Genomic DNA, 12289 nt, shown 5'->3' with positions numbered 1-12289 from the left:
CTGTGCAGTCCCTGGCTAGCAGGGTGATTTTTAGGTTAATTCTTAGGTCCTACCACCTCTTGGGAATCTCCAAGCTGTCTGTCGCTGCCAGACCGCAGCTCCGTGTGTCTCCTTTTTTGGTATTTTCACGCAAATTCTTCTGCTAGTTGGGGTTTAGTCCACTTTTGTATCTTTCCCTTTAAGGCTCAGGGGTCCAAGATTATCTTCTGTGTTTGTTAATTGGTTTCCCTTTTCTTTGTTGGAGAGCGTCTGTGCAATCTTTCTGCCTAGTCCACCATCTTGCCGGAACTCCTCCAATAGGCTGTTTTGACTGCCATGGCTGGTATAATTAATTTTTTTGATGTTGAGATGTTGAAGTTTTCTATAAATTTTAGAGATAATTCTCACATTGGATATGTCATTGCTAAATATTTTTTATAATTTGTATAATTAATCCCTTAATTAAATAATATTTTGTTAACTATATTAGTAGCTTCTGAACTGAGTTCACCACAGTATACTTTTTTTTCCCTCCTACACAGTACTGTCAAGGTGTTGTGTTTTATTTTGTGTATGTGTGTATTTTAAGGAAATGCTAGCTCAAAAGTGTATAAACTCAGTGCCCTTTCTAGGGCATTCTTGGCTAACTTGACATTCTCATCTTTTCATAATCTGGCCATGTTCTTTCTCTCTAGACTTGTAAGTTTATCCAGTCTGTCCTTACCCTTTTGCCAGTCATAAGGACACTGATGCCTGCAAACTGTCATATGTAACTCTACCTTTGCTTATGATTTTTGCCTCTACTGAAATGTCCTTCCTGTAATCTCAGGTTCTTGGCAGTCTACCCATTCTTCAAAATCTGTCTCATTACAGTCTCCCTAAACCTTTCTAGACCCATCTTTCACAACCATAAACAAAGTGTTTTTTTACCTCCATCCTGTTGTTTCTGTCATGTGTAATTATTGGTATTCTTTGTTTTATTTAGCCTACTCATTTATAAATTTCTTGTGATCAAGGATGTGTATTACTTGTCTTTGAAGTTATGTCTGGCAGGGCAAAATGCCAAACATGGGAAAGATGTTCACTAAGTGAACTAAGTGGAAATAAACTATGGCAACATACTTCATTTGAGAGTCGTCTGAACTCTACAAAGCCTCTTATGTCATACTTGTTTTATATGTCCAATATCTAGCACAGTGCATTGGCAATTAATAGGTTTGTTGAACTGATGAGGAAAATATTTTAAGTTCTTAGTTTAACTCGTATTTTAGGTTCAGGGAAAAATTAATACGTTGGCTTCAAAGCTTAATAAGGGGAATTCTTTCAGTAATGTTAATTGTTGGTGTTATGTGCAGTTGAGTCAGACCCGACTCATAGCAACTCCTCCTTAGGTTTCTGAGGCAGTATCACTGCAGAAGTATATTGCCCAACCTTCCTTCCGAGGAGTGGCTGGTGGGTTTGAACTGCCAGCTTTCTGGTTAGCAGTTAAGTACCTTAGGCACTATGCTACCAGAGCTCCCTCTTTCGGTAATACTATTTCTTATTAAAGTTATGAAAAATAAGGTGTTGATATTTGATTGGAATATTAATAATTAGCAGAGAGTTGGTGAAAAAGATTTTTAACTAGGTCAGTAACAATATTTTTCCTAAAAACATGATTGAGATCTAGAGCTTTTTATGGTTGAGGATTGTAATCGGGGCCCCGAAACCAAATGTGCATGAACTGTTGAGAGTAAAATGAATCTGCTTTGTAAATTTGCACCCAAATCACAATTTGAAAAATGGGGGGTAGGGAGGTGGGAAACCATGATTGAGAATTTTGTTTACCTTGCAATTAATAGAAAATGCTGTGTGTCTGCCTTATGGTGAGTAATAATAAAGCAGGTACAATTTCTTCCTCTCCCAAACATGCAGGTTCTTGTTAAACCTTTGGGAGACCGAGGATTCCTTTTTCTTCTTTCTCCTTGTCAGATGGTTTCTTCATATGGTAGGTGATCTCTCTCTTTTATCCTTTTTTTTTTTCTTTTAACTTTTTAGCTAAAACGCATTGCTAACAAATCTGGCTTCTGTTTTTTAGAATATCAGACTGTCAAGTCTCGAGTCCTACATGCATTGTTTCTATTTCAAGAACCTAGAGGCATAGTTCCTTGTAAGTTCTTTAACTATCTAAACCTAGTTTCTTATAGAAACCAGCATTTTATTGAAATTATCTAGTGTGTTATCTTTATTACATCATGGTTTGGGATTAGAAATATGAAACAGATCATATGACTTGATTTTTTTTCTTTAACTATGAGAAACATATTTGGGTTTTATCAATACTTTTCACTAACAAACTTTGTAATTGTTATAGTGCTTACAACTCACCTGAACCAGTTTTTCAGGGTTTTGTATGATTATTCTTTTTATTTAATTTTTGCATTCAAATTTCAGTGATTATAAAGCATTATGCACTAGGTTAAATATTAGGACATTCAAAATTAATAAGAATTTTGGGCACTGATTTCAGAGTACATTTTCTGTACTCCATTTTTAATAACTAACTTCAAAACCACGTTACATTCCCATTAACGCATTTTACTGATGGATAAAGGATGAGATTTTCAGTGCCTGCATATCTGCTTAATCAGGAAGAGCAATCATGTGAAGTTACAGTTCCTGTACCGTAACAGGGAACAGTAACTTTGCCATAATTTACAGGGCTGTCTTTCTAGGAGCCTCAGATCTTGCCTTGCCTCTTTATTTCTCTTGCCACTATTTGATTGCCTAGGGACAATAGAGAATGAAAAAATTCTTCAATGAGTAGTGCTTTTCTCTTTTAAAATATATCCTGCTCTTTGATTTATTTTAGTTTCATGTTGGCCTGTTTTAGGTTCCTGGGTTTACAAATAATGCTCTCTATAGATTTATTAGGAGCTCTGGTAGCATAGTGGCTAAAGCACTTGACTGCTAACCAGAAGGCTGGCGGTTCAAACCCACCAGCCACTCCTCGGAAGGAAGGTTGGGCAATCCTACTTCCGTAGTGATAACTGCCTCGGAAACCCAAGGAGGGGTCGCTATGAGTTGGGGCCGACTCGACGGCACATAACAACAACAACAACGGCAATAGATCTATTATCTTAAGAGATGTGTATTAATGTACACATTAGTTTGGTACACCATTAATGTGTGAATATTGCTCTACTTCTTGATAAAATGTAGATCTGTATTTGATTAGTTCCGTGATTACTAACATGGTTTGCTTTTTCTTCCCCCCAGTGCAGAAAGGTTCAACCAGTGCCGCACCACAAGAAAGGCATGAGAGTGTATCAGATGTATTAAAAATAACTCAGTTTTTACAGTTTTCTTTGATTCAGTGTCGAAAGGAATTCAAAAATATAAATACTATAAATTTTCATTCTGTTGTTGAAAAGTATGTAAGTGAATTTTTTAAGCGAGGTTTTGGTTCAGGTAAACGAGAGTTTATCATGTTTCCATATGATTCACGATTAGATGATAAAAAATTCTTATACTCAGCTCCAAAGAATAAATCCCATATTGATGAATGCTTACATACCTATATTTTTCGACCTGAAATGTATCAGCTACCTATTTGTAAATTAAAAGAGCTTTTTGAAGAAAATAGGAAACTTCAACAGTTCAGTCCACTTTCAGATTATGAAGGCCAAGAAGAAGAAATGAATGGTACAAAAATGAAATTTAGAAAACGAAATAACTCAAGGGGTGAAATTATCATATCTGGAAAGCAGAAGTCATCTCATTCTTTGGATTATGATAAGGATAGAGTCAAAGAATTGATTAATTTAATTCAGTGTAGGAAAAAAAATGTGGGTGGGGACTCTGACACAGAGGATATGAGAAGCAAAATTGTCTTGAAGAGGAAGCTTGAGGATCTACCAGAAAACATGAGAAAGCTTGCCAAAACCAGTGATTTATCTGAAAATTGCCATCTGTATGAAGGTAAAATATCAGAGTACTTCTTGCTTATAATAAAAAAACAGCAATAAAAAAAAGTAAAGTATTTTGATCCTTTCCCCTAGTTACAGGGATATGCAGACTGTAGCTCGAGTGCCAAATCTAGCTGTCACCTATTTTTATAAATAAAGTATTTGAGACATAGCCATGCCCATTCATTTTTGTATATATGGCAGCTTCCATGTCACAGTGGCATAGTTGAGACAGTGTATGGCCTACAAAGCTTAAGACATTTATTGTTTGGATTTTACAGAAGTCATTTGTAATCCCCTGCCCTATTATATCAGATTTCTGAATCATTTGCCTTAGTCTGTAATTAGAATATAAAGTATATTCACCTATTATCCTACTAATCAGAGTACCTTCCTTGTAGTCCTTTATTTTTGTATTTGGAAAAGTATAATACCGAATGTTGAGCTCTTACTGGATGTTGCCTAATGAAAGCAACTTTCTCAGCTTTAAAAGTCACTTTCTTACATGCATGCACATTCTTTTCAGCCCCAGGGATATCTTTAGCTTTTTCCTTTTTTAAATTTACTGTGTTTTGTTTTAGTGGACTGTTTGATAAAAGTGAAAATTGGGATACTCTTGTTTGTAAATGTGTTTGTTTGAATATTGCAAGTACTGTAAAACATTATTCTCGTCTAGCCATTTACACATCTAGTCTTCACACTGCTAATCCATAAGGATGAACTCTGTTCTTTTGCAAGCCACATTTTCTGCTGCTGTTCTTGCTCATTATGGCAGGTCTGTGGATTCCTTCATTTCTTTCTAAGCAAATTAAATGTGTGTCTCTGACTCGGTTAGATTAATGTCCTTACTACATTTTTGTTTTCCCAGCAGTCTGTATCCTCAGTTACTTTTCACTTACTCATTTTCCTTTACTTCTGTTTCTCACTATCCAGTTTAGAAGCCACTAGCCATTGTGGTTATTTAATTAAAATGAAATAAATTTAAAAGTCATTTCTTGCTCTGTAGTAGCACACCATGGTATTGGAGACCATTTCCATCATTACAGAAAGGTCTATTTGACAGTGCTGGCTCTTCACTAATAATCACGTTTTTCTTAGCATGTGTTTTTGTCTTTCCAATGTTATCTGTGTCCAAGTTCTTACCTCCTGGGTGGCCTTCCTGACTTACTGCTTTCTTTCTGTCACATAGTTTGGCATCAAGTTCTCCTCAGTACTGCTTTACTCATTTGCTACCAGTCTTATCTTCTGTACTTAACCTTTCAGAGCTTTGTTATGAACTGGCCATGTTCATCGTGTGTGGGCATGTTTTCTGGTCCTCTTTCACAAGAGTCTTGGTCAGTAAGGCTCATCACTCTCTCCCCAGAATATGTCAGGGTCAGGCATTTTTTTCCTGCAGCCTCTTCTTCTTCTCTCAAGGCTTACATCTTTGCAGTTCAGAGTTCCCTTCAGCTTTCTGACTATTCCTTGATAGTCTCCATTTCCTTTAGTCTTATTTCTCATTTATGCTGAACCTGTTTATGCTTATTGATTCATATCTTATACTATGATTGTTTTATTATGTACTTGCTAGGTGTTTTACGTATTACAGATACAGTTAGTTCTTGTTGAGTGGTAGGCATTATTATCCTTATTTTATAAATGAGAAAACTGTCTTACAGATATTTTAAAGTTACACACTTAATGTTTGCATTCATATTTGTACTCCGTCATGACTGTCTCCAAAGCATTCTTCTTGAACTCTGTGCTGTATTTCCTAGCACTGAGCACATTGTAGGTACTCAGGAAGGAAGAGACTTAATTTTTGATACTGTTTTAGCTGATTATTGTCTAATTTTGTCTATGTGAAAAAATATTTGTAGGTGAAAATCAGGCTTCATTAGTAATTAAAATTGTGTGCAAGCCATACTAATTTTAATAGACCAAAGGAGAAATGAGGTGGGGCAGCAAGTGTGGCTAGGTTAAACTAGAACTAGTGACTACATTTCTAAGTGTTCTCTAGTGGGTTTGCATACTTTATGTCTGAAAGAGGAGATTTAAAGATTTCATTTGAACTTAAAATACTTTGTTGATTCAGTGGTGAACCCACTCATTTTATAAGAAGTAGCCGCCTCCTAACCCTTCTCCTTTTTTTTTCCTAAGGTCTGTGATGGGCACAGATGTTTAAGTTCTCAACTGCTAGTAAAATGTTGATGGTTTAAACCCATCAGAGATATCTTGGAAAATAGGCCTTGACAGTCTGCTTCTAAAAGGTTGTAGCATTGAAAGCACTATGAAGCAGTTCTATTTTGTTCCCACGGGGTCACTGTGAGTTGGAATAAACTTGATCACAACTAACAACAATTTATGCACAGTAAAATATATCATTTTAAGTTCACAGTTTGATGATTTGGGGCAGCTGTGACACCACTGCAAGATAAAGACTACTTCCTGCACCCCAAAAAGTTCCTTTGTGTTTCTTTATAGTTATTCTGATCTCACCCCATCACTGATCTGCTTTCTGTGTAGATGAGTTTTTCATATAATTAGAATCCTGTAGTATGTACTTTGTTTCTCTTTTTTGCTGTGGTGTATTACCTCTTTTTTAAATTGGAAATCCTGGCATCTCCCCAGGCTTTACCCCCTTAACCTTCCCAGCATTAAAGCATATTACTTTCTGATGTCTATACTTTTTACGTGTTTCTATGTATCTGTTGGCTTTACAAATTTGGAGTTCTTTCATAGTGTTTTTGGTTCTTGGTGCAAGTTTGGCATAGATTTCTTCAGGATGGTTTTGCATCTCTAATATCCTAGCTTCAATGTGAATGTAAATAATCTAGTCACTGAAGATACGGTTTAGATTTAAAGAATGTTGACCAACTGCCTTAAGGACAAAATATGACAGGTATAGAGGAGATAGAAATCAAATTAAGTTTGGGTTAGTTTGAGTGACTTTAAGTGTAACTTTCACATCCTTCTAACAGCTTCATTTGTTGTCAAATATTAGGTTGACTTTGGAAGTTTGGTTTTAGAATGTGAAGTAACTACAGTATAGTTACTAATGTGTATTATCCATATTATACACTTGGTGCTTGAGGTCATTTTCTAGTAATAGAATTTTAAAATTATGATGCAAATAAGCTCTCATTTAAAAGGAATTTTGACATGTGCAATATTTTATAAGCAATTAAATTTGTAAAGTAAGGGATGGACATATTTATCAAGTCTAATAAGCCAGTCAGTGGCTTGGTAGCATTCTTGTCCACATATACTTTATAATTTTTTAGGTATATTGATTTTTGAAATTTTTATATTGGCCTTGAGATGGCTTTTCTTTCCTTTATCCTCACAGAGGCTCCACAGCCTGTTGGCTCATTCATCGGTGGTCCTGGGCATGATGGTGATTTAAGACGGCAGCAGCAAGATACTGGTAACTCTGGCGTTACTGACATCCATAGGCTGTTTAACTGGTTGTCAGAAACACTAGCAAATGCACGTCATTCTGATGCACCCCTGACAGGCACAGTCAACAAAGCTTTAGGATTGAGCACTGACGATGCCTGTGAAGAGCTGAGGCAAAAGCATGAATATGAGTTGAAGTCTGTGCAGGATAAGAAAGAGTATGAGCGGCCTGCTTGTGTAAAAATTGAAAATGTACATTTTAAGGGTACTCAGAGCCCACCACTAGAAGTTGATACATCATCTTTAAAGTATCCTGTTGGTGTTTCTACTAGTGAAGGAGGCACTGACCATAAACTACATTTGAAAGAAGTAAGCATGTCTATTGGTTATCTTAGCTTTTGTGAGTGTATAGTGTATATGTGTGTGTGTGAGAGAGAGACAGACATGTGGTTGTGTTCTGTCGATTGTTTTTTCCTTTTTATAAAAAAAAACAAAACTTTTGAGTAGAAGTTTCTGTACAGAATGTTCCTTCTAGCTTATTTGTTGTTACAAAATGTTAAATGCCGAAATAGTTGTTTTTATTCCTGTTTATAGGATTTACCTATTGTGATAGAAGTTAGGAATTAAAAAAAAATCAAAACAACTAAACCCTCTGCCGTTGAGTACAACTACCGCAGAGGGTTTCCAAGGCTGTAAATCTTTACATCTTGTTTCATCTGAACTGGCTTATTTCATAATAAAATTAAATCCTCAAAGCATTGGGTAGTCTGCTGCACTAACATCCCAAAGATGAGGCAAGGCAACCAAGGTCAGTGTAGCAGTGTTTTAAGATTAGGTACTTTTTATATCTCATGCCAATAGGAATGGAAAAGGAGCAAACTTTAGGATAATTGAAGTAACTCATCTTCGCTTGTCAGGGCATCTAGTTGGTTTATGTTATGTGCTTAGGGTAGCCTCGTTTCCCCCAATAAGTGGTTGTATCACTAGGCAACAGTACCAAGATGGTACCATATTCCTAAGGGCTTATTTCTGATTTATTATTTTGTTTTTTCTTTTCTGCCTTTGAATAAATGTCTTATGCATGTTCCTGACCTTTCTTTCTGCAGTTTTGGAACATGTACTTTGGGGGGAGGATAGGATGATGGCAGGAGGCTCACTTGGGGAAGTATCTAAGGTGGATATTGAGAAACTGTATTACTGATAATTCCTGATGTATCTTATGTTCTCATTTGGCTCAACAAGGGTTTGACAAGATTTCCAGGCCACAGTCTCTTTTTTTTTAAAATTGTGATTTGGGTTTACAGAGCAAATTCATTTTCCATACAGTAATTTGTTCATACACATTTTGTTTCATGACATTGACTGCAGCCCCCACAATGTAACAGCTCTTTTCCCACTTCCTCTCTGTAGCTACCTCTTCCCATCTTTCCTATGCATTCCTGACCCCTGCCCACAGTCTATTTTTTTAACTAAAGTTTTACTAGAACACAACCATGCCCTCACATTTAGGAAGGCTGCTTTAGCGCTACAGTGGCAGAGTATACGGCCCTTAAAGCCTAAAACATTTACTACTAGCCCTTTAAAGAAAAAGTTTTCAAACCCCTGCTCTAAATCAACATCTAATTACAGTTTGAGGGCAGAACATCCATGTGTTAATTTTGAGACTAGAGTTTTACAACTTTACCATGCTGTCATTTGTAATGTTTAGATTGTTTGAAGCTTACGAATTTGCTGTGGGAAAATTATTTATACATGAGATTAAAATGAATTGAAAAGAAGGTACTGTATTTAATTTTTAGGATCCAAATTTAATTGGCATGAATAATTTTGAAGATTGCAGTTTGTGTCCCACTGTTCCCATTGATCATGGGTTCCGTAGACAGCAGTCTAAGTCAAACAATGTTGAAGAGACTGAGATACACTGGAAACTGATTCCAATTACAGGTAAGAACAAGTATACTGATACTTTAGTTTGCTTCCTTTTGCTTAGTGATCAATTTCCTGAAGGGTTTCATCTTTTTTAGTTTTTCTTCTTGGGTAACCACGTCTTCATCCTTCTTGGCTCTGATATTTTCAGTTCTTATTTTGAACAGTATAATAATGTTCATCACTGAGTGTTGCTGTTCTTGGCCATCATCAGCAAGTATCTGCAGAAAGGCCTGTTAAAAACAGAGATTTAAGGCATACTTTTCCCATGGAGTTAGCATGCAAGTTTCCAAATGAAAATTGTTGGCAGAAACTGTGAGTTTGTAATAAGGTGAGGTAGCTATGTCGACGAAATTATGGTGTTTGGGAAGCCAATTAAATGATACCTTCTCAACTTAGAGTAAGCTCTACTATAACAAGCTATCATCTAGGAAGTAGTCATCTATTTGAAGAAAATTTGCTTTCTTAATATTGGGTTATTTTAGAGAAAGTAGATAATCTTAGAAAATAGCCTGAAATGGTAAAATGCAAATATCATAAGAAAGCTTACTTAACCGTGGGGTGAGAATAATTTAGCAAATGTTGAAAATCTGTGCAAACACACACACACTCTGTCTCTCCCTCTCTCTTAATATTCCAGGTTCTTACTCATCCTTGTTGGCTAATCATTTTTGGAAAGATTTCCAGACCACATCTTTTCCATTCTTAGATCTTTATTTAACCTTTTGAAAGGAGAAACAAATAGCTTCTTGCTTTAAAAAGAGACTGGTGTGACCTAGAACCTCCTGAGACCACAAGACTCTGAAAAGAATTTCTACAGCTTCCATAGGCTTTAGACTATTCTCTGGTATCTTGACAGAGAGGGCAAGAGGCCTGTAAGTGATGGTAGAGAGGGAACTGGTACTTATTTAGAGACTTCCTCTTGAATGGGAGAAACAGAATAGAGAAGTAGTCCTTATAGGAAATAACCATTCCTCACGTAGACATCTTCATGCTTGGCACTGTGAGCCATTTGAAGGGAAAACACATAGGTGCTGATAATTCTGTCCTCACCTGAATTGAAGGGAAAGAACTTTGCATTTTTGAGTGATCTTTCAGGATTATTTTAGGCAGAAGAGGGAATACGTGGCATTTGTTAGTATTTGGGGTTATCTGAAAGGTGCTTAACCAGTCTCACATCTAAAGAGAGTCTGCAGATGCTAATGGATGCTTTCCCTCAGGAGGGAATGCAAGAAGCCCAGAAGACCAGCTGGGGAATCATGGTGAGAAACAAACACCAGGTGAGAAGGCTCGCTTTGCTTTTCCTCCCAGTGTGCCCTTCTTCAGAATTGCTGTTTGCATTTCTGGTCCTTTATCGGTAGAGCATTGATTTAAGTTCCGTTAATTACAGAAAACTTGAATTACCATTTTTGTATTTAAAGCAGCAATCACATTTTACTAAATATTCCTGGTAATGGGTGTGTTCATAGAGATTATCTAAAGGAAATTCTATTTGATAAAATACAGGATTAAGATTGGAAGCAGTCTTCAAGTTCCTTTTAAAAGTAAAAAATACAAAGAGACCATCTGTCTTTTAGGTACATTTTTCTTGGTCTTGAATTTTTTTAACCCAGATCTTGTAATTGTAAAACTAATACAATACCTAATTTCTGCAAATAGTTAAAATAAGAGATTGAGACACCTTTGGATTCCAGAAATGTTTATGAATATCACTGATGAGTTGCAGTAGGTACCTAGGACACAATCTCCTGTGGAGCTCAGTTGAACTTCGTTTCAGGTGATCATAGATACTGTTCTTTGATATAGAGTTGTTAGTGGGTATTTTTTGTGTGTTTCCAGTTTGTTGTTTCTCACCATTGAGATCTAAGGTTTTTTGACGGTAGTAAATTACAGTGATTCCTTCTCTTTTGGAAATTTAAAACCAAAAAATTTCAGTTAGTAGTTTCTTTAAGAAAATCTTTATTTCTTCTAAGAAAAAGATAATAGGAACTGAACAATAGGTATAAACCATGTAGGAAAAGGCACACATCTTTTGTATATGGCTTGATGAATTTTTATATATGTATATGTTTATGTGACTACCACCTAGATCAATATGTAGATCATTTCTAGCACTCAGGTTTTCTAATGCTTCCTTGCATCAATATTTTCACTATCCCCAAAGAGGAACCACTATTCTGACTTCTTTTACCATACATTAGTTTTGCCAGTTCTTGACCTCAAGATAAATAGAACCTACACATGTCCTCATTTTTATTTGGCTCTTTCAACCAGTGTCTGGGTTTCATCCATGTTTTGCTTCTATCAGGAATTCTTTCTCATCGAGAACAGCAGGTATCTTACTTACGCTTCATAATCCTTCGGTATTTTCATATGGGATACTGTCTCATAGTTTGTGACTGAAAGTGTAGGTATCTGAGTGATGCTGTGTTTAGAGAATTCAATACCTCCCTTTCACTTGAAAGTCAAAAGTACTGCAGTGCTTGAATGTCAGTAAAAAACATGCATTATTGTGGGTCTTTACATGTATGTGTGTCTTTTAAATCATTTATTGATGACATTTTTTAAAATCTCAATGAAATCATCAGGAAATTTTGATTGTGCAGAAAAAATTAGTTGGTGATTATTTGCATTTTTAAGAGGGATTTAGTTCAGAGGTTTTTTTTAAAAATAGGGAAAATTCCCCTTTGTGGATTTAAGTTATATGAGCTTACACAAATTTCCATTTATCCATAGCCTTTTCCATCAATAAGCTTGTTGATTATGCACAAAAAGTATAGCTGTAAAGTTTGGGACAAGTATTTTTGTTTTTAAAGTCACAAATTAAACAAATGTAGATGGTACCCCCAAACTTACTTGTTTTGCAAGATGAAATTAAAAAAAAAAAAATTAATTTGAATAAATGAAACATTTGACATGGTACACAGTTCAAAAAGTACAAAAATACTTTAAAAAGTTAGTCTTTTCCCAGCCACATAGTTTCCCTCTATGGATCAGCCACTGTTACAAGTTTCTTACGTATCCTTCTAGATCTTTTTTGTGCACACTAAACTACATTT

The 12289-nt window shown here is 35.8% G+C and overlaps 1 protein-coding gene across 1 annotated transcript in view; it reads left to right on the top strand.

Moving 5' to 3' along the window:
* Positions 1-12289, top strand: part of TASOR (transcription activation suppressor) — a 61495-nt gene that overhangs the window by 36923 nt on the left and 12283 nt on the right. Inside the window, exons 12-17 of the mRNA XM_042780466.1 lie at positions 1894-1966; positions 2057-2128; positions 3238-3939; positions 7255-7673; positions 9104-9248; positions 10451-10510. Coding sequence (XP_042636400.1) covers positions 1894-1966; positions 2057-2128; positions 3238-3939; positions 7255-7673; positions 9104-9248; positions 10451-10510 — 1471 coding nt within the window. The remainder of the gene's footprint in view (positions 1-1893; positions 1967-2056; positions 2129-3237; positions 3940-7254; positions 7674-9103; positions 9249-10450; positions 10511-12289) is intronic.

This window comes from Orycteropus afer, unplaced genomic scaffold, assembly GCF_000298275.1.
Source record: "Orycteropus afer afer isolate SDZICR_OR568_19922 unplaced genomic scaffold, OryAfe1.0 scaffold00041, whole genome shotgun sequence".
Classification (NCBI taxonomy): Eukaryota; Metazoa; Chordata; class Mammalia; order Tubulidentata; family Orycteropodidae; genus Orycteropus; species Orycteropus afer.
The sequence above is the reverse complement of the archived record's forward strand: the minus strand, read 5'-3'. Positions and strand labels throughout refer to the sequence as shown.